General features: G+C 32.8%; 1 protein-coding gene across 1 annotated transcript in view; it reads left to right on the top strand.

The window, feature by feature from the left end:
• beat-IV (beaten path IV) overlaps nt 1–23763 on the top strand; it is a 33613-nt gene that overhangs the window by 5766 nt on the left and 4084 nt on the right. Inside the window, exon 4 of the mRNA XM_017620823.1 lies at nt 19517–19650. Within this exon, the coding sequence (XP_017476312.1) occupies nt 19517–19650 (134 nt within the window). The remainder of the gene's footprint in view (nt 1–19516; nt 19651–23763) is intronic.

The raw sequence follows: 23763 nt of genomic DNA, 5'->3' as shown, positions 1-23763 counted from the left end.
AAGATAAAATAAATAAGTTTCCATTAAAATCAAAGAAATTTATGCTCGCATTTTTCTGAATATTTTCTTTTTTTTGCGCCATAGCAAAGACAAAAATTGATTAAAACTAAAAAACAATCATGTTTCCCTTAATCGCTCGCTCAAATATACTTCACATTTCAATTCGGGTTGAAAAGTACGCTCGAAAAATATCTAAACTGTTCATATTCACTGCATTACCGACACTTTCCGGTGATTTAGGATTTTTCTCTATTTAGGGCCGGTTGTTCAACTCGCACTCGAACCGAGACTTTTTGTTCTGTTCATGGCTTTAATATTACATATTATCCGCCAGCTTACATTGCGATTAGTCTCTTCGTTAAACCGTTGTTGTTAAACTTTTCTTGGTAATGCGTTCCGATTTTCCCACAGGGTAGATTCTATTAACAGTTTTGTAAAACGACATTTGACACATAAGTTCCTTATGACATCTTTCATCTTTTCGTCCACACGTTATAGGGGCTCTTCATTACTTTATGCATGCCCAAACATTACCTTATCCCACTGGGTATGTACATTGGGTATTTCTGGACCAGCATACAAGTACGTGTGTAAGTACGCAGCAACTTTGGCATTTCACTCAAAGCTACTGCAACTAACCAGCAGAATCGATGCGATTTTAGAAAAAAAAAAANGCAGCGACTTTGGCATTTCACTCAAAGCTACAGCAACTAACCAGCAGAATCGATGCGATTTTAGAAAAAAAAAATACAAAAAGAAATAAAGATGAAATATGCCAAACAATTTGCAAGACAAATATAAATATGCAAAATAGAGAAATTGGTAAAAGTATTGAGGAAGAAGTTGCAGCAATCTGTGTTGCAAAGCATTTTGTTCATTACGCCAAAGTTTACTTGAAATTTATGCAGCTGCTGCTTCCGACGCCGATGTATTTACATATAAACACATACATACATACAATAGGTGCATATATACTTATGCATATGTATCTTGTTTTGTAGATGAAAGAGTTTCTTTAGATGTGTTAGTACTTGTTATTTAAAAAAATGTCTTGAGATATCCGCATATGGGCAAAAATCCGTAACCGTGTGATTCATCGCTGAAAAAAACGTTAAATTTTAAATTGAACCACAACAATAAATTATATATCAAATCGTTTGAAATCCATTGAGGAAACAATAAATTCGTGTATGATTAATTTCCCTTAAATGCTTAAAGATTTATAAGTAAGAAACCGTTATTTTCGATAATTCAAAGCTATCGATATTTCAAACATTTTCAAGATGTTTTTTAAGCAGTCCAGGAAAAATGTGTGTATAAAATTTGGTACAGATTGATGAAGTAGATTTCGAGATAGACATATTTCATGTAAGTGGGTGGTCCACGCCCTATCGCCAAAAAAAATCAATGAAAAACCAGTTTTCGCGTAAGCTGCATTGACATGATTCCAACCTGCTATGATTTCGTCTGTCAGTGTGCCATCAAAAAAAGGGGAAATTTGGAGACAATATTTGTTATATTTTCTATATTAGCTGCATTTTTTTGTAAGCGAGCAGCAAAAGAACGCTCAACTCGGGTAAAATTTCCCTTAGCTACTTAAGCAACCCTGTTGGTAGCTAGCAAGAAACACGTAATTACTTTAACAGGATTTAGATACAAAAACCAATTTAAGTGACGTATATAAGGATACAAAAATTTCCTTCTCCACTTTCTCATTAACAATTCAAAATAAAGCAGTTTTTTCACTGGCCAACACTACCCTTCAGGTTGCATATTTTTTTAGCCGACCTGGCTGAGCTCGGATAAATAGCCGAGTTTGTGTTGTNAAATTCAAAATAAAGCAGTTTTTTCACTGGCCAACACTACCCTTCAGGTTGCATATTTTTTAGCCGACCTGGCTGAACTCGGATAAATAGCCGAGTTTGTGTTGTTGTTTTGCATGCGTTTCGTCATTTAAGCGAGCATTTGTAGCTCGGTTGCAAAAGAATGCACCTATTATAGTTTTGATAAATACGAGTGACAGATTTCAAATAGATTCAGTTTNTTTAAGCGAGCATTTGTAGCTCGGTTGCAAAAGAATGCACCTATTATAGTTTTGATAAATACGAGTGACAGATTTCAAATAGATTCAGTTTTTTTCCAATGAAGGGCATCTCTATTTTTCAACACCTAATACATTTTTCAATATTGCAATTACTATTTTCAAAGCACACAGTTCTGGAGATTTGCACATATATATGTACATATGTATGTATGCACTTTATTTGCAACTCCCTTTATTACAACTTAATTTCATTTATAATGACGTTCCTAACGTTCGTACCAATTTTCAGCTTTATACGAGTTACTACAATCTTGAAAATCTAACTTGACGGGGCTAATATAAAACAATTTTGAAAATATGGTTTAAATCGAGTAACAATTAAAAAATATTTGTTACGCGGGTTATAATGGGTTGACAAGTGATCATTCCAGGAATAAGATTCATGGATGAATAGGAATCTATTGCGGGATTATGATTTTAACTAGGTTAGAATAACCCGTTATTCTCCAATTTGCAAACAAAAATTGAGTCAGATACTCTTTCAAAAACTTTCGGGAAATCAGCGTAGATTGTGTGTACCTAATGCTTGTATCTATACTTTCTTTCGCAGTATAATACTTTTTTTTTTTGATTCCAAAAATGGATACTGCGGTTTTTTTCCAAAGTACTGCCATTATACTTTTTTGCTGTCGAAATTTTTTAATACACAGTGTCCGCGGAAACACGTTTAAAAATGCATATATTTATATACTATTATGTAAACAAATAATGGCACGACATCTTAGACCAGTTTTGATTATCTTCCTTACGGTTATCCAATGTTTAATAATTTTTTATTAAAGTCTAGTTAATATATATAACACTTAACACCATATAAATCCACATTACAAACTTTGTAGGGAAATAAAAAAAAATCCACAACAAAAAACATTGTATTCATAATTTTTAGAAAAGTTCCAAGTATGTAGTTTGTAGCTTATTAAGGTGCAAGCTTCAATAGGATAAGAATTCGCGCTGAATTTTGGTTATTGTTTGCAGGCGGTGCTATTATTTTCTACCATACAAAACAAATTGTCGAGCATAGTAGTGGAAGAAAATGTATGACGCCTTCAGCAAAAACCTAATCAAAACTCAAAGGTATTTTGTAGACACCTCAAACGAGAATATGCCACGTTTTTTACAAAAATTAGAAAATTTGGATTTGCATGGCTTTTGCTAAACATATAATTTTGTCTCTGGGTTTACAATAAAGAATACCTGGCATTATGTGTACCATACCAGGACTCCCTTTATTTTATTAGACAACTGTTTCTGTAATTTTAAATGCAGATGCAGAAAATTCCAAGAAAATCGCTAAGTTGTTAACTATGGAACGACCGCTAATGAAAACTATGTTGATAACGTACTACTAAGCTTTAGTGGTATTAGAACGTTTTCGTTTACCATCTTTTTTAAAAAATTTCGAGAATATAGTTAATTTAGAAACAGGCCTATAGTTTGTAACTTCACCCTATTACCCAGACGGGAGTGATAGAGGATATCATACAACGCTTCATAAAGATACCAGAAAAGAGAGAGAGATTGAAGAAGATACATAGATAGAAGTACACAAATCAAACAAATGCACGGTTTTACAAAAAAGGGGCAAAGGTCATCAATTTCATATTTTAGAGACGAATGAAAAGTAGAGATAGATCATAATATCAGATGCGATTACGGAGAGTGAACCAAAATCTAAACATTTGGATGCCCCGGGACAAACGAATGCGTAAGCAACTTCTTCATCTACAGCCAGGCTAGGGATAAATCGATACAAGTAAATCCAATACATACTCGATACTTTTCTCAATATACCAAGTAGTTTTTTACTCGATACTTTTTACTGCGATCCAAGTAGGTATCGAAAAAAAAGTATTTGTATCGGAAGCTCAAAACTTATTATGCTTCAGCATCTTTTTTGAAACGCAAGCCATTATAGGAAGTGGGAAGATATGCGCACTACATTTCCGCAGCTATATAAGCAAGCCCGTCTATATATAACGGATGTTGGGTCATCAAGTCTCTGGCTAGAGGCTTTTCTAAAAGACGGGTACAACTATCAGGCATGTTCTCAGATTCGAAAATTTGAAATCGACTCGATTTCGATAATTTTCTCGATGGTTTTTAACCCAAAAATTTACAAGTCTCGCATTAAAATGATTTATTTCAGATCGCTTCTTTTACGGTTTTCAATTAGAATATTCACTCTTTCATCAGTTATAATTAAAAAATATTTGGAAAATCGAGTCGAGGTCGAAGTTTCGAATTTCAGAACCTGTCCGTATATCCAAATCTCGCCTTTCAGGAAAACATTGGGAAAAGTTGATTTTTTTGGGGAAATATAACAAAAAAGGAGTTATTTTCTCAAACTTATATTATATTTATATGAAAAAACTTTATCTATTAATCTTGTAAAAAATATTAGAAGATATGTAAATAATCTTGTAAAACTGCATATTTTTTGTGAAAAAAATTCAATAACTTTGAAAAATCTGCAAAATCGTAGTTCTAAGTACAAGTACTTGATACCTTTCCGATACTGAGTAGGTATCGATACTTTGTTTGATACAGGTACAAGTACTGATTTGAGTAATACCTTGATGGTATCGATTTATCCTTACAGCAGGCATGCCCAGCGCAGGGCACTTGCTTATGGAGTTCTGCCAACGTTGGGCATGACTGATCTACAGCAAATGAGTTTTAATAGATTCAGCAAAAAATTTTACTGTGTTAGCTAAAGATTGTGTGCTTAAGCGGTTAAATAAAACAGAATCAAATTTTAAAAGGCCTTGGAGTTTTCTTTCAATTCACATTCAAATCTGCTGTTTTATTTGTTGTAAAAAAATGTCAAGGCCTTTAAACCTCTTTATGAAATAGAGACATATATCCCTTAGATTGATGTTGTTGTTATTAGATGTTTACAATTGGTGATACTTATTTCGTCTGTTTTTAAATTTGTTTAAGATTACTAGTATACCAAGGTAGTTTGTGAGTCCTGAGCGGGATTAGAGGAAGCTTGAGACCTTGAGTTAAGAGGGGAAAGTTTCAAAGAGTTCACTCACTTCACCAGAATTGATAGTATTTGCTCCAATTTACCTCCAAAATATAAAGATTTAAATCATCACAATTCGCGTCACGAAATTTTAAAGAAGTACCTTTAGTAATCACAAATATTATGTCATCGAAAAAAATCAAAAGGAAGAGTAATGGGGGCATGGTGTTTATCAGGGGTACATATCAGAGAATCATATCCAAAAAGATTTGGTATTAAATTTACATTTAAAAAACAGAGTAGTTTAAAAAGCTTTTCATGTAAATTATTAATTTGTGAGATATTTAATCTAAACAGGATATCAATGAAATTTATTTAATGAGGTCTGTTAATATTCGTTGGCGTTTGAATACCAATGTTTTGTAGTTCCACCCAAATTACATCAGTGAAGTTTTAAATCTCCAAGAATACAAAGGTTACAATTATATTTATTTTCAAAAAAGGGTTGAAATATTATCGGCATTGATCATATCTGAGCAATCTGTTAAATATATGGAAGCAATGCATGTGTTTATATGTAGAAGTCGTCCGATTTTGTTTCGACTAATGATTAAAACATTATAAAAAAGCACCCGTTTATGTTCTCACAGAGAGAAATACAGGCAGAGAGACAGGTAAACAGCCAGACGGGCATAGCTGACTCATCTAAGCTCGATGTTCGAATCATTTGGGATATATTTTCAGGCATCTGTCTCTTGTATTAACTTCGTACTTACGAACATGGGACCAAAGTTATAATAACATGTTCATGAAAGGTAGAAAACTCAATTTACAAAGGCAATTAATTACTAAAACTCATTTCCACTAAGCCTTGACTGCAGTTTATGACTATTGCAAAAAGGAAATTACAGCTCGAAGGGGGTAACTGCTTGTATTAAGTACAAGCAAACGAAAGTAAAAAAGAAAATGAAAAAAATAAACCTTGCTGATCATCCCATGTTAAAATTCCATAAACTTTTTTCCGCCCTGAGCCGCAGTTAAGCTTTTGGTGGAAATAGGCTAAAAGACTGGTACAAAGGCGAAGATTAATATAAGTTTTGTCCCCTTTAAGAGATCTTAGTGGTTGAGGTCTTATTTGACTTGACTAAGTATAGTGTAAGGTAAATTTCCTTTTCTTAAAATAAGTTCTGATTATTTCTGTTGCTTTTCGATTTTATTACTTTTTGCATCACTTCAGTTACATTTCCTACGTATTTAAAGTGACTTTTCACTCAGTTCCACTGCAAGCCATTAAAGGTCAACAATAATAGTCTGTTTAAGCCACGGAAAATCTGTTTCAATTTGCAGACAACACAAACGGAGTGCGACGTTGGCAGCAAGGATTTGTGGTTAATGTAAGAGTGCACTTTAGCAAATACGCGAGTGCTACAAAAGCCAATATTATCAGATTTTATCGATGCGATTTTTTTAACACTCATCAACAGCTGGCAAATGGAAGTGAGAGGTTATGTAACTATTAAAGGGCAAGGAGTGGTTGTGTGTTTTTGCTATGATTAAGTTAACTTTTTCAAGCACTTAATCTGCTGCTGTGAGGATGCCAATAACCAATGCCAATAAAAGCTTTCCGATGAAAGGGCTACCACTTTTAATACTTTATTTTAAAACCATCTACATACATATTTAGATACTTATATACATCTCGATATTTTGCTCTACAATAACGACACAACTCAAATTATAACTTATTTTTGTATAGCCAATTAAATTTTCGCATTTCATAATTTAGCTTTGATGTCGAGCCCTAACCGCCAAAATAACGCAAGAGACATTTTTTTCAAAATTTTATTTTTGATGAAAAAATATTCCTAGGGACAATTTGAAAAAAAGTCGTTTACGTTATTTTGGCTGATATAAATTCATATCACATAAAAAATCGTTCATTATATAGAAATTTCAGAAAGGCTCCACGCTTACTATTTGCAATAAAAACAAGTAAGAAAGTCTAAGTTCGGGCGGAGCCGAACATTAAATACCCGGCGCAAGTATTAAATATAGGGTTTTTCACCTTTCCGAAACCTTCCGCTAGATGGTAAGCCGGGGTGTATCAATTTTGAGTAAATTAGCGTCCTTCAATTTCGAAATATTGAAGTTTCAAGCATTTCTGAAATTTACCGTTACATGAGAAGCGGCCGTTATTTTAGTCCGATCTCAATAATTTTCAACGTTTTGCTTATACATATGTGGCAAGCACAATAACCACAAATTGGCAGAACGGTTACCGATATACTTATATGTGATCATAAGTGGGCGGTGCCACGCCCATTTTCCAAAATTTTACCATAAACGTATTTCTTGGTAAAGAATTGTTGCAAGCATCAATTTTGAATAAATTAGCTTCAATATTTACTGATTTATCGAAGACTTTGTATTTCTTAAATTACCGTTATATGGGATGTGGGCGTGGTTATTGTAACCATAAGTGGGCGTGGCTACGCCCATTTTCCAAAAATTTATAATATTCTTATTTTTCGTCTAAAACTTATTGATAAATATCAATTTTGAGTGAATTATCTTCATTAGTTACTAAAATATCGCAGTTTTCGTATTTCTGGAAATTACCGTTATATGGGAAGTGGGCGTGGTTAAAGTCCGATTTCGTCCATTTTCAATACCAACCTACCTTGGATTAAACCTACATACCAAATTTCGTTGAGATATCTAAATTTTTGCTCGAGTTATCGTGTACACGGACAGACGGACAGACGGACGGACAGACAGACATAGCTTAATCGATTTCTTTTTTCATCCTGATCATTTATGTATACATTTGTCTATATCAATCTCGATTCGTTTTGCTGTTACAAACAACCGTTATGTGAACAAAATGAATATACCCTTGTGCACAAGTGCGCTCGGGTATAAAAAGTTAAAGCCGCTTTGGTGGGTAATGGACTGAGACACGCCCGAATGCAATTAATATATTTTAATTTAAGTTGCTCTTGTTACCGACCAATGACATGCTAAATAGTAGAAAGGTACATTATGACGTCCCCCTTACATTATTTTATAATACTTAGGGATGAAACGATACCATGCAATTATCTATACTTTTATTTCAATGTAGTGTGGGAGGAAATATCTATACCTGAAAAATGTCTTATACTTTATTACTCATATCGATACTTTTGTGTATGAAGGAATTTCTTATGAACTAAATAAGTTATTCTTTTTTTATGTCATCAGTTAGTTAACTAGCAGACTCGGCGAACTATTTAATTAATTTAATGTTTTTTACTGAGATATTTTGGTCAAAGCATTTCACCAACAATTCACGGGCACGATTTATATGCTAATGTTATGGTTTAGAGTTTGGAAGGCATACTTCCAAAGCAGTCTTAAAAAACCCAACGAAAATATAATGCCGGCGAAGAGGTTCTTGGAATTGCCCCTAATATTTCTGGTGGGATTTAACGGCGGTGATTTGAGATTGACCCCTGGACAACTCAATCTTGCTGTCGCCGAATGAAGCTTTAACGCAGAATAATATTGGTAAATCATATCCATTGGGCCAGTCGGAGAACACGGCAGTTCGACAAACTCAGTTGTGTAGCAGGTCGACATAATCGGAGATTCACGACACTTTCTCTCACTGGACGTTTTATAGCAATAACTCAGCACCAGCGACACCTGGTGGCTCCTTTTTGTAAAAGTATTGCCCTTACCATTACCACTCTATATTCCGAGTATGAGATGAGCCAAATTGCATCATAAATACACATTTTTAGTAATAACTCTATTTACTCCGGAGCCACTTGGCGCGCACATTTTTTCACGGCAAAAATTTATTTTACGATACCAATGCATCTTTCGAATATAAACCAATTCGGATCATGCATAACATTTTAAGTAATTACTTTACTCCAGCTCCACCTGGATGGTCAAATTGTGAACTGAAACTATCCATAAACTTCTTGTTCCCACTTTTAAATATGGGGTTGGTAAGAGTGACCTTCAAGGCATCAATAAACTCACCAACCTCGAGAGATTTGTTGAAAAAACCGATGCGTGAATGCGTAGCAACACTTGGGAAAGTATAAAGATAACCCAGGCACATCAGTTTATTATTTTCACTTAGATCAGCTTCCAAANTTTGTTGAAAAAACCGATGCGTGAATGCGTAGCAACACTTGGGAAAGTATGAAGATAACCCATGCACATCAGTTTATTATTTTCACTTAGATCAGCTTCCAGTTCGAAATTAGAGTTAAAGAAATCTGCAAAAAGATTTTCAGCCTCAATTGACGTGTGACCTTGGAAATCATTATAAAATACTACTGAGGGGAATGCTTGAAAACGATTTTAGACTTGACATACCTCCAAAAAGCTTTGGGATTGGATTTTATCCCAGACTCAAATTGTAGAACATAATTACGCTTTAGCTTTGTGCTTATAGATTTAAACTTCTTCGAGTTTGTATGTATTTCTCTCTATTTAAAAATGAATTAAATAATTTAAATCATTTATAAAAGTGGTTTCTAAAAATTCTTGAGTTTTTCAGCTATTTAGTGTTCCCAGGAATCTTATAACATTGCCTTTTAATTCTCGGTATATTATTTCTGCATATTTTACTAATCTTACATTTAAAGATATCAAAACATTTGGCAACTTCAACCCTAATAAATAAAGAATCCCAATCTAAGGACTCGATTGCAAGATTCACTTCCACAAAATCACATTTTCTATAACAAAAACTCGTAGAGAACCTGTCCAAACGGATAGTATTGAACTCATAAAGGATCGAGGCATTCCAATAAACCAAAACTAATATTGTCATTAATAAAAACTAGAGTGCCAGTTACTGTCGAAATTCGACCGTTTTTATAGTTTTTAAGAGCCTTGGAGAGGTTTTCTAACTTAACACGTATGTAGCTAAACTTACAGGTAACTTACCGGAAAATCTTCTGCTTCGGAACTAAAACGTGACTACAATATTTTTTATATATTTGAAGGTCTTTGGAGGACTTCGGCAGGACTTGGAATTGATTGATAAATTTCAATGATTTGATAATTCTCGACTCGATAAATTTGGATAACTTAAAAATATATATATATTTGGATACCTTTATACATTTTTTGAAATTTTGACAGCTCTACATTTTTCGAAAGCTATCGATCAATTTCGTTAACTCTATAAATAATGCTAATTAAAAAATATCGATAACTTGATAAATTTCTTTAATTTGACAAATTTCGATAACTCTAAAAATTTTGATAGCTCGATAACTATCCGTAAATTTCGACAACTAAGTTTCTGTGTCTATACATTTCGACAACTCAATAAACATTGATCAATTTGAATAATTCGATACGGTGCGATAACTCAATACGCATGGATACCTCGATAAATTTTGACAACTATAAACTTCATTGATTCGATAAATTTCGGTATATTTTATGACTGAATTTATTTCGATTACTTTCGAAAAATTTCAGTTAATTTCCTTACTCTTTTAGTTACCCTAATTCATTGTCTCCATTTTCGCCTTTGTCTTCACTTTTGCCTTCTTTTTTTTCTCATCATTATCATTTATTTCTTCATCTTCATATTTATCTTTATTTCAAAGTTTAATTTCAAATACGAAGTAAAACAAAATGTGTAAAGAGCTCAATTTGAAAAGGTTGCAACAACAATCATACACAAATACAGAAATTTTTAAACGACGAATTCGGCCGTAATTTTTAACTAATTTTGAAACCATAAAAACTCTCCTCATCTTTAAAAAATTACCTTTCCAATGGCGTTCGTGAAATCATTTATCTGAGGTTATCATGAGGTCATAACTTAAAAAATTATCCACCTATAGGTTTCAGCAATAGTATTAACAGATTTCTGATGTAGCCCTGGACTATCGCCCATAGCAGACCACTCGATATTACTTAGGTTGAAACCACCAATTACACATAGATTATCATGACTAAACAGATGCTAAATCAAAAACATATTGTATCTACACAAGATACTAGAAGATATGGGCCAGTTCGCGTAAACGACGGGTACTGAAGAATATGAAAGAAGTGATTATGCTAACCTTTTCCCTTCTCTCACAAATCCCTATAAAAAATCCCTTTTAGTTTTGGTATATAATATATACTATATATACATATAACGTGAATAGTTTAATATATATAATATAATAAATATCCAATTTTAGCTGTTATTACTTAAGTGTAATATTACAAATACTCTTATTATTGAATGTATCACATAAAATTAGAGTGTAGTACATACTTAATTTAAAAACGATATTACGGCTTTTTCGTGTTTATCAAGTTTTTAGTAAATCCAGTAGCACCAACTTTCCACATAATATGATCTCTAGTATAGCCGGTAATATTGCAAATAAATGATGTGTTCGGCAAATACTCCGGATAATCCCAAACAACATCAAAGTTTTCAATCTTGTAAACGTAGTGCTGCATATTAAAAAACCAAAACAAAAATATACATGCAAACATACATAGATACATATAGTTATATGGGGAAAACTTTTGAGATGGGGACATTTTGCGTACTGACACATTGTTGCCGCCACAAAGCAGCTGCATGGCCCAGTGTGGTTTTTATACCTTTGCTAATACTAATTTTGTGTGTAAATATTAGTAAATAGTTATTCACAACAAAACTAACGGTTTAAATTACTAATTTACTTGTTAAGATCGAGAATATCAGGACATTTCTTGTGCAACTCGCACAAAATATACTTCTCATTAGGGTATGACTTCTTGAGCGGTCAGACCTAAAGCTCGGGGTTTTCAGACGGTTATTTGTAGGTTCTGAGGAATAAAAATACAGGCGTTAAACAAATGTGCCAGTTACCAAATGTGAGAAAAAGGCTACTCACAACTGTAACGGAATTTCGCGTATTTTGTATAAAGCGTGAATTTTCTTGTGACAATAGTTGAGCGGTACTTATTTTACATTTGTGGGTATAAAATATGCTTCTTTACTTCTTCAGAAAAAGAATCCTAGCAAAGCCAAACAAATTCATAAGGCCTGGTGTAATATTTTGTCTTTGTGTATTTGGGTCTATGTGAAAGTTATTCCAATGGTCAGTACTGGCTAATCCTTACTAATATAAATGTGAATGGTTTGTTTGTTACGCTTTCACGCTTGAATTACTCAACCGATCATAATGAAATTTGGCACACTGATGTCATTTAGCCCAGCTTAAATTATAGGATAGCTTTTATCTCAATTAGCCAAAGGACCGTGGCACCTACCATACAAACGGAATTTTTCATTGCACATGCCTCTAGAAGTATTTGTGGTAGAGTACTGGAACTTGGTACACTCTACAAAATCTATAAATCGAGTATATTTTTGTTTATTTTAAAATTTTTTTTTTGTTAAATTTACACGATGAATATGTATTTTTCTCGTTTACATATTCTCGTGTGTAAAAATCCGTTTTGTTTGCGGCTTTACGCCATTCTACGGGTNTATGTATTTTTTTCGTTTACATATTTTCGTGTGTAAAAATCCTTTTTGTTTGCGGCTTTACGCCATTCTACGGGTGAAATCGAACAGCAGATGTGTATTTTGTAGCTTGTACACACCTTCTTAGTAAATTTACGCACACTACAGCAGCTATATTACACTCTAAAAGGTCCGAAATTCAAACAAACTATTCGTTTAATAATCGAGCATGTAATTTCGCGAATAATAAGGTAGGAAATCTACACAATCTTTTTTTTAGAGGTTATATAGATATGGTAAACATGTTAAAAATAATTTTGACCTTAAATAATTACAATAAAAACAAGTAAGAAAGTCTAAGTTCGGGCGGAGCCGAGCATTAAATACCCGGCGCAAGTATTAAATATATGTTTTTTCACCTTTCCGAAAGCTACCTCTAGATGGTAAGCCGGGGTGTATCAATTTTGAGTAAATTAGCGTCCTTAAATTTCGAAATATTGAAGTTTCANTCCTTCAATTTCGAAATATTGAAGTTTCAAGCATTTCTGAAATTTACCGTTATATGAAAAACGGCCGTAATTTTAGTTCGATTTCAATAATTTTCAACCTTTTGCTTATCTGTGGCAAGCACAATAACCACACCGAGTTTGGTACAAATTGGTAGAACGGTTACCGATATACATATATGGGATCATAAGTGGGCGATGCCACGCCCATTTTCCAAAATTTTACCATAAACGTATTTCTTGGTAAAGAATTGTTGCAAGCATCGATTTTGAATAAATTAGCTTCAATATTTACTGATTTATCGAAGATTTTGTATTTCTCTAAATTACCGTTATTTGGGATGTGGGCGTGGTTATCGTCCGATTTTAAAAAGTTTTTATGCTGTACCAAGGCCAACAACTGTGCCAAGTTTGGAAGAAATTGGTGCAGCGGTTACCAAGATATACACATGTAACCATAAGTGGGCGTGGCTACGCCCATTTTCCAAAAATTTATAATATTCTTATTTTTCGTCTAAAAATTATTGTAAATATCAATTTTGAGTGAATTATCTTCAGTAGTTACTAAAATATCGCAGTTTTCGTATTTCTGGAAATTACCGTTATATGGGAAGTGGGCGTGGTTACAGTCCGATTTCGCCCATTTTCAATACCAACCTTGGATTAAGGGAAACCTACATACCAAATTTCGTTGAGATATATCAATTTTTGCTATGGTTATCGTGTACACGGGCGGACGGACAGACGAACAGACGGACAGACAGACAGACATGGCTTAATCGATTTCGTTTTTCATCCTGATCATTTATGTATACCTTTGTCTATATCTATCTCGATTCGTTTTGGCTGTTACAAACAACCGTTATGTGAAGAAAGTTAATATACCCTTGTGCACAAATGCGCTCGGGTATAAATATACAGGTATGGGATAGATCATTTCATTTATAGTCACTTTCGTAACATTCGTACCAATATTGAGCTTTATGCGAGTTATTGCAACTTTGAATATTTAACTTGACCGGGCTAGTAGGAAACAATTTTAAAGATATGGCTGAAAAAGAGTAGCAATTATAAAATATTAGTTACACGGGTATGATGTACTTCAATTAGGTTGGCAAGAGATAATTTATGGAAAAAAATTTAGCTACTATGTTGAAAATTTTTTTTTATTGAAAAATCCCCGTCTCAAAATATGTTCCCACATATGAGTGCATATCGTTACCTGAAATGCAAAAAAAAACGTAACTACATCGTGGCTAAATTTTTTTTTAATTCTTTCATTAAATGATGTGGGAGTTGTAATTCGATGAAATCCATCATGATAGTCAAAAACTGAATTTTAAATTTTTTATTAATTACGACTTTTTGAATTTCAGCGACGATGTTACGTCTTTTTGTATTTCAGGTGACGATATATGTATGTATGTACATACATACTATATACAGAGATATGCTCTATCACATACTCACCGCTGGTATGGGACATTTCTGCTGAAAGGCTGGAGAATTTTTTAGGGCATTTAGTATAAGTACATATCGGTGCCAACGGTTATTGTTAAATTGATCATTAAGAAATTTGCAAAGATCAATCTTTATATCTAAAATGCGTGACCACTTATTGTTTTGACGTTCAATTTGCACGTTAATTTGTATTTCAACAAATTTAATTTCAATTCTGTAGACAAGGATGCCATTGACTGCCTTATGTCCGTTACGATCCACCAAAAATAAATCGAAATGCTCCACAAGTTCACCATCTAATATTTTCGCCTTAATGCTTGTCATATAAATAGGAGACTGTGAAATAATGACACATATAAATTTATAAATAATTTATATATATACATATGTATGCATGTATGTACTTACAGTGGTCGAAAAAATTATAGCCGCACCACATTTTGATAAGTTGTAACATATTATACATAGTTTCAAATGGCTAAAAGGTACCGTTATTTTTTTATTTGTTTTTCATCCTTTTAAATAATTTTCTAAGTGCTCAGAATTTATATGAGTCTAAAATAAGTGTTTCTTTCTTCATAAATATTATTCTGAGACCAGTCAACCATACTAACTCATTTCGAACGCTTTTGGTGTCATAAATACTAAGTTGAACAAAAATAACAAAGTTCAAATACAACTAAAATTTTATTAGTAATCAGAACTATAAAGAATATTTGTTTTAAATACTCAAAAAGCATCATATTTCAGACTGTAATATGACTCATAAAAAAAATTTTAAAAAATCAAGGGTATTTTTTAGCTGTTGGAAACTTGCGCTTTACTCTACTAGAATTCAGAGTGCCACAAAATTGCATACTCAGAATATCCATAGGAAATCCAATTAGAAATGCTCGAAATTTTTTAAAAAGTTTGTTGAATTTTTAAATATTGCACAAAGTTTCAGNAAATAACAAAGTTCAAATACAACTAAAATTTTATTAGTAATCAGAACTATAAAGAATATTTGTTTTAAATACTCAAAAAGCATCATATTTCAGACTGTAATATGACTCATAAAAAAAATGTTAAAAAATCAAGGGTATTTTTTAGCTGTTGGAAACTTGCGCTTTACTGTACTAGAATTCAGAGTGCCACAAAACTGCATACTCAGAATATCCATAGGAAATCCAATTAGAAATGCTCGAAATTTTTTAAAAAGTTTGTTGAATTTTTAAATATTGCACAAAGTTTCAACTATAAATTGTTCGACCTCTATATAATAATAAAAATTTTACATACACCTGGTTTTTGTAATTTATTCATTTTAATTTATAATATACAATTTATTTATAAAGTTAGATAACGCGCCATTGGCACTGTTTAAATTTTAAGAATAAGCATTAATTTTGCACTTACCACCATGCGAGTTACGAAAATTTTGTAAAAAACTAAAACTTTTAACAAAAAATAGAATAAGGTTAACTTTTTTTTCATTGACATTCCGCTAATATAAGTTGTTGGTGAAACCTGCTTTCAATAAATACTGAATTTACATGTCATTAAAAATCATGGCCGAAATTTTCCGCTTGAAAAACTGTGCATTTAATCATGCCCTAACTGACTCATTATGGGATGAGTATAGATAATTTAGTAATATTAAAATGTAGATAAATACTATAAATAAATTAAAATCATACCAATTTAAAATAACAGTTTTTAAATACTGTTGCGTGTTTAAACCAATGATGGACACACTTAGATTATTTTGTGCATATGTATGTATTCAAAGTACCACTTTGGATACTAAGGCTGTAAGCGAGTTGACCTAAATTTCAGTACCTAAAGTAATATTCCACCGACTGCTTAAACTGTGTCAGTTCGTTTGACAACCTAAATTGCTTGGGAATAAGTTAATACTAACAAGTAAGAAAGTCTAAGTTCGGGCGGAGCCGAACATTAAATACCCGGCGCAAGTATTAAATATATGTTTTTTCACCCTTCCGAAACCTTCCGCTAGATGGTAAGCCGAGGTGTATCAATTTTGAGTAAATTAGCGTCCTTCAATTTCGAAATATTGAAGTTTCAAGCATTTCTTAAATTTACCGTTATATGAGAATCGGCCGTTATTTTAGTCCGATTTCAATAATTTTCAACGTTTTGCTTACACGTGGCAAGTACAATAACCATACCGAGTTTGGTACAAATTGGTAGAACGGTTACCGATATACTTATATGTGATCATAAGTGGGCGCTGCCACGCCCATTTTCCAAAATTTCACCATAAANACTTATATGTGATCATAAGTGGGCGGTGCCACGCCCATTTTACAAAATTTCACCATAAACGTATTTCTTGGTAAAGAATTGTTGCAAGCATCAATTTTGAATAAATTAGCTTCAATATTTAATGATTTATCGAAGATTTTGTATTTCTCTAAATTACCGTTATATGGGATGTGGGCGTGGTTATTGTCCGATTTTAAAAAGTTTCGGCGGTTTTTTATGCTGTACCAAGGCCAACAACTGTGCCAAGTTTGGAAGAAATTGGTGCAGCGGTTACCAAGATATACACATGTAACCATAAGTGGGCGTGGCTACGCCCATTTTCCAAAAATTTATAATATTCTTATTTTTCGTCTGAAAATTATTGTAAATATCAATTTTGAGTGAATTATCTTCAGTAGTTACTAAAATATCGCAGTTTTCGTATTTCTGGAAATTACCGTTATATGGGAAGTGGGCGTGGTTAAAGTCCGATTTCGCCCATTTTCAATACCAACCTACCTTGGATTAAGGGAAACCTACATACCAAATTTCGTTGAGATATCTCAATTTTTGCTCGAGTTATCGTGTACACGGACAGACGGACAGACGGACAGACGGACAGACAGACAGACATGGCTTAATCGATTTCTTTTTTCATCCTGATCATTTATGTATACATTTGTCTATATCTATCTCGATTCGTTTTGGCTGTTACAAACAACCGTTATGTGAACAAAATTAATATACCCTTGTGCACAAGTGCGCTCGGGGGGGTTCAGCTGGAGAAAAAGAAAAAGTGGACATGATCCGCCTTCATCCATTGATTATAATGGTATAAAATTATATACATATTTCGAGAAAAACTAAAAAACGTGTTTCTATGTTTCCCTTAAAAAATACGTAATTAACTATATTAAAACTTAAATTTTTTCCAAATTTGCACAATTTTTTTAAATATTGTTTTATTCTGATAAACATATATTTTAATATAATTATTTACTTTTTTTTTTGTGGAAAAACATTCATTTTATTTGAAAAATCCACATTTTGAAAATCGGCTCAATAATTTTAGAAAATATTGAAAATTCCACTTTACCACCCCCTATTACCGTCCTTTTCAATTTGCACAAAAAATGTGCACCTTAGAAATCAAGAATAAAGGGCGAGCCACGCCCACTTTTTCTTTTTTTCTAGCTCAACGGGTCCTATTATTTACTTGCTCCAAAATCAAATATATTTATACTGACACTTTTCTAATTGATTTCTTTTTTGTGCCATAGCAATGATAATATTAATTAAAACTTCCAGAAAAAATCATTGCATGCTTAAAAAATCTAAACTATTCCTATTCACCTCATTACCAACATTTTAAAGTGATTAATGATTTTTCTCCATTTACTTAGGAATTAAGACGTACTCGCACATAGCCTAAATACAGTTGTATGGAGGCTATATGATACAGAGACAACAGTGCAAAATTTTATATTCCTAGCTACTTAAATGAAGGAGTTATAACGAAAAATCTCATATCTAAACAATCAGTTGTATGGGAGCTATATGTTATAGTGGTCCGATTCTTCCGGTTACGACAAATGATAAATACATTATAAAAATACACTCACCTACCAAATTTCATCCGGATATCTCGAAAATTGAGAGACTAAATTGCATACAAACAAACGGACGGACAAACGGACAGATGGACATGGCTAAATCGACTCAGCTCGACGTTCTGATCATTTAAGTATACATTTTAATGGGTCTATCTCTTCTTATTCTGGTACTTACAAACATCGGACCAAAGTTATAATATCATTTCATGCTCATGAAAGGTATAATTAAATAGATTCCTTTACGAACCCAGTAGGCCAACAAATGTGATTTTGGAAATATCTTGACTCCGGCACCACATAGCGGGTCTTTTTTTGGCAGAAACGTTTCTTTTTGCAAAACCATTTTACGTACTGAAAATTACTCAAATCGGTCCATAAATACGACTTTTAGGAATGTCTCGACTACAGCGCCACCTACCGGGTCTATTTTTTGCAAATTGTTTTCTTTCATAGTCAACCCACGTACTGAATATGAACCAAATCGACCCTTTAATACGAGTTTTAGAAATACATCGACCACCGCTCCAAATTTGCAAAAAAATTGCCAAATCGGTCCAGCCATGATGCGATTACCGACGAACGCCATTTAATGTTTAGATACTAGAATAAATTTTAATACAACAGAGTGTAGTTTCAGGCTGCTCAGTTCTTCTGAAACTGGGTTTGAATCGTAACATCCGTTCACGGATCGAAAACGATACGAAAGAAAATTACGTGATACGTCAGTCAGTTTAAGCTGAAGGGTACGATCACGTATGTCATAATCCGAAAAATGTATTTTTACGTAACAAGTAGTACGAATTGTATGTGACGATTCGAGCCCTGAAAAAAAGACGCATAAACTTACTTGACGTAAAAGCATGGATTCATACCTGGGCAAGGACTGTCATTTCAGCATAATTTCGCAAACACTTTTTGGGGCCTTTGTAAACTGTTACCCCCGCAAACATAGTTGATCGCGAAAATAAGTTTATGCATCTTTTTTTCCGTCAAAAATGGTAACGCTTTTTTTGCGGCCAACTTTGAGCTCGCGTCTAGTGACAATATGTATGTTTTGATTATGGTAGCTTATACCTACATATTAGACATGCTCTACGATGTTATTAATTTTTTAAAAATCTTTCGTTTTTCCTTTAGTTTTGCCACGCGATGGTCCCTTCATTCGCGGTCAACAAACTCAGTATCAAATTGGTGATACTTTGAGCTTAAATTGTACTTCGGGGAAATCACATCCGGCATCACGGCTGCAATGGCTCATCAATGACCAACCGGTGAGTAATTGTGCTTACTTGATTATTATCATCCTATGTACATCTTACTCTTACTCACGAAATTTATGAAAACCTGCTGCAAACTAATTTAAAACGAAATCTGAAAACACAACTGAATTCAGGTTGTAAATTCTAATCATATATTGTCACGCTAACATTCATTTTGTCCGCATTCGTGTTGAGCTTCTACTAGGCCGAATTTGAAACCAAAAGCACCGTTAGAGGGGTATTTTTCGTAAACAACGGGAGATTTTATGGTCTTAAGATGAGTTGGTTTGTTTCGTTCAGGTTTGCTTTATAACTTTCCTCTATTTCTGAAGTAAGTTAAAAAAAAATTTAAGTGCGCCTGGGCCACACTGGAGAAGTGAAACTTACGTTACATATCTATTTTGTTTCATAACCAATATACATACATATATATGTACATCTGCTTTTGCTTAAGGTTATATTTTTGTATTTTTTCTATATATTTTTTAATACCTCTACCCCTGTTTTAATTGCATTTATGTTATTCTGTTTTCCTTTATCTTCATTTTTTTCTTTATAATCTATCGTTAACAAAATCGATAGTAACACCCAACAAAATATCTTTAACAAAACTGATAAAATATTGATAGTAAAACCGATGTCAAATTCGATAAAAATTTCGACAGAAAAATCGATTAGAAAATCGATAAAAACATCGGCAACAAAATCGACAAAAACATCGATAAAAATATCGATAACAAAGTCGATAAAAAATAGATGACAAAATCAATAAACAATCGACAGAAAAATCGATCGCAAAAATCGTTTAGAAAGTCGGTAAAAATGTCAATAACAAAATCGATAACAAAACCTATAACAAAATCGATAAAAACCTATAACGAAAACCGATAAATTATCGATAACAAAATCGGTAAATAATCAATAGAAAATCGATAACAGTATCGATAACAAAGTCGATAAAATATCGATAAATAATCGACATCAAAGTCGATCACAAAAATCGTTTAGAAAGTCTATAAAAATAGCGATAGCAAACCCCATAACAAAATCGATAAATTATCGATAGCAAAATCGATAATAAAATAATCGTTAACAAAATCGATGAATAGTCGATAACAAAATCGGTAACAGTATCGATAAAAAAGTCTATAAAAATATTGGTAACAAAACTAATAAAAAAATATCGATAACAAAATCGGTAAACCTATCGATTACAAAATGGATAACTAAATCGATAACAAAATCCATAAAAATATCGCTCATTATATCGATAAGTTCCCAAGATATCGATAGCAAAATCGGTATCACTGTCGATAAAAATTTCGATAACAAAACCGATAAAAATATCGATTGTTATATCGATATGTCCCGAGAATCCCGAAAATCTCTAAAATCCCATAATAGTTCACACATTGAGTCTCTGGGTCTCCATCTATATCATTTTCTCTATATTTACCTTTATTTTAATCTTTCTTCCTCTATCTTCATCTTTACTTTTGTCAGCAGGCTCATTGTCATCATTTTCTTTATACTTATCTTTGTTTTTACTTTTATGTTTATCATTTCCTTCATCTACATACTCCCCTTCACTTTTGCCCTTTATAAGTAAACTGTGTAAATTTACTTTGATTTTCATTTCTGCCTTTATCTTTACGCATCTTTGTTGTTGTTTTTATTTTTACCTTTGCCTTTATCTTTTTCTTTATCTATGTATGTACTCATCTTTACTTACATAGTTGTATTGGTCTTTTTCTAAGTGTTATTCTTTACCCTTTTATTAGCAAGTTTTTGTTAAATTAATATCATGTGCATACACTCAAGAAGCACTTGTTTCAGCCCCAACCATTTCCGTGTGCAATTTCCGTCGAGTTTGAAAATTTACTCCCAACCAACCAACCGCCGCTAAAGAAGTTTCACTTCAATAAATTGTGGACTCTTCTGTACTTACTGTATATGAGCAGGAAATAATATTACTCATACGCCACGTACACCTGAGTAACACTCTTTTCTGCTCTTATTTCATAAAAAAATCTTTGCGAATTTTCATTCGACCACTCATTACCACTTTCCCACTTTTGTAACCACTTCTTGTTTTAAGCTGAATAATAATTAACTAGATTTTCGGAATCAGCGAGGAATTCTTTATAGGAATTGGGTAGTGGCATCCATTGAACATTTTTGTTGTAATCCAGTGTTATTATTACATTTACATTGAGCCCAAATTCGTCCATTATCCAAATGTTTATTTCCTTTTTTTATGCAAAACCTGTTAAAAAGTATAAGGAATGTAGTGTTTGTTTACCTTCATTTTGTTTTTGTTTTGCCTTTTTAATTGATGAGAAGTCAAAAGAAATGCTAATCTAGCAGTGTAAACACCGTGAAATGACTGCTTTCTAATCACGCATTTGAGGCCAATGTAAAAGTAATGTAAACTTAATATTTTTGGAGATCCCTCAAATTTTGTAGTTATTCACTGGGGGAAAAATGTCGGCTTAAAAATAAGAACAAACTAAAGTATAAGATTTGTGTTCTCTCTATTTTATTATTTGCAATTTTAGTCCGATTTTAAGTTCGGAAACCCTAAGATCGAGTACGAAAAACTTGATTCCTTCTCTGAGTGTTGAGTATGACAAAGTCTAAAGGCCGGTTGCTCAATGTCCGGTTATCATTACTTCCCGGTTATACATAATCAGATGTGGGCACTACCACAAACAAGCGTGAGGNAGGCCGGTTGCTCAATGTCCGGTTATCATTACTTCCCGGTTATACATAATTATCGAAGTTTTCGACAACATGTATATAACATGTGATCGTTAAAGCAAACGTTGTATTTAACCAGAGCTTCTACTNGTGAGAATGTGTTAGTGTGCCTAATTCATTTTGCATGCTGTCGCGTTCTCATCGCTGCGCTCTCGCTTGTATACGTACACGCGACGCTTACGCTCTTTTAGCACCTGCTAACTCTCTGCCCATGCCTGTACATAATTATCGAAGTTTTCGACAACATGTATATAACATGTGATCGTTAAAGCAAACGTTGTATTTAACCAGAGCTTCTACCCCCGATTTGTGCTAATCAGACATTGGCGCTTTCGTTTTTACAAAAAACGGTTGCGTTCTCATCGCCCTCTTCTTTCTGGCATTGAAACATATGCGTTTGAAATCGACGCTTTGCTTGATGCTCTTTGCTCGCCGCTCCACTATGTTTTTAGCCTTAGTATTTGTGCGTAGAGAGAAAAGAGACGGTAGAAATGAAATCGGCATAAGAACAAATACATGATCAAAAATGAGCTAAAAACGACTTTTTAGAACTGCATTTATTTTCATTTGAGCTCGACCGAGACAAGTTTTTAATTTTCGCTTTTTGAAGTAACTTTAAAAATTAGTAGCTTCTGAACTCCATATAGGAAATTAAATCTTTTAGTGCTGGCCTACTCAAAATAAATTGGGAATATAGATCTTAATTTAAAAAATTAAAAGTCACCGCAATTTCAAAGGACGTTTTGTATAATGGTAAAGCAGGTGAATAGATTGGTTCATTACCTTTCCAATCATACTTAATTTTTGTATTTAGTGCAAGAAATAACGAACTTAAGTGGCATTTTGTTCAGCCAACTTGACAGTTTTATCAAAAGTAGTCCCCACCACAATTATTAAGATTTTTTTTTTAAGTATGAAATTAGGCTCTGTGAAGAAATAGAAGGCATTCGCGCCGAAAATTACCACTTTTTGTCATATAACGTTTTTCTATATAATCAACAGTTGTGCCGGTAAAAATAAATGTATGAAGAAAAAAAATATTTTTTGCCTAAAATATTAAATTTCATGATGTATGTCTCATTTTGTTCATAGGTTATGTGACTTTACGTGACACTTTTTTCCGTTTTGCATTTTTTATGAATTAAAAAAAATAATTTTAATTTAAAAAAAAAAAATTATTTTTGCCTAAAATTTAAATTTTTTTTTTTAATTCATAAAAAATCCAAAACGGAAAAAAATGTCACGTAAAGTCACATAACCTATGAACAAAATGAGACATAATAATATATAATATATATAATAATAATATAATAATATAAAGGAATTGTAATTTTTAATTTTTTTAAATTTGTTTCAGCAAAATCG

Source organism: Rhagoletis zephyria, unplaced genomic scaffold, assembly GCF_001687245.7.
Source record: "Rhagoletis zephyria isolate East Lansing unplaced genomic scaffold, Rhagoletis_zephyria_1.1 Rzeph_scaffold_02260, whole genome shotgun sequence".
In the NCBI taxonomy this organism is placed as follows: domain Eukaryota; kingdom Metazoa; phylum Arthropoda; class Insecta; order Diptera; family Tephritidae; genus Rhagoletis; species Rhagoletis zephyria.
This window is presented reverse-complemented; position numbering and strand designations above follow the sequence as displayed.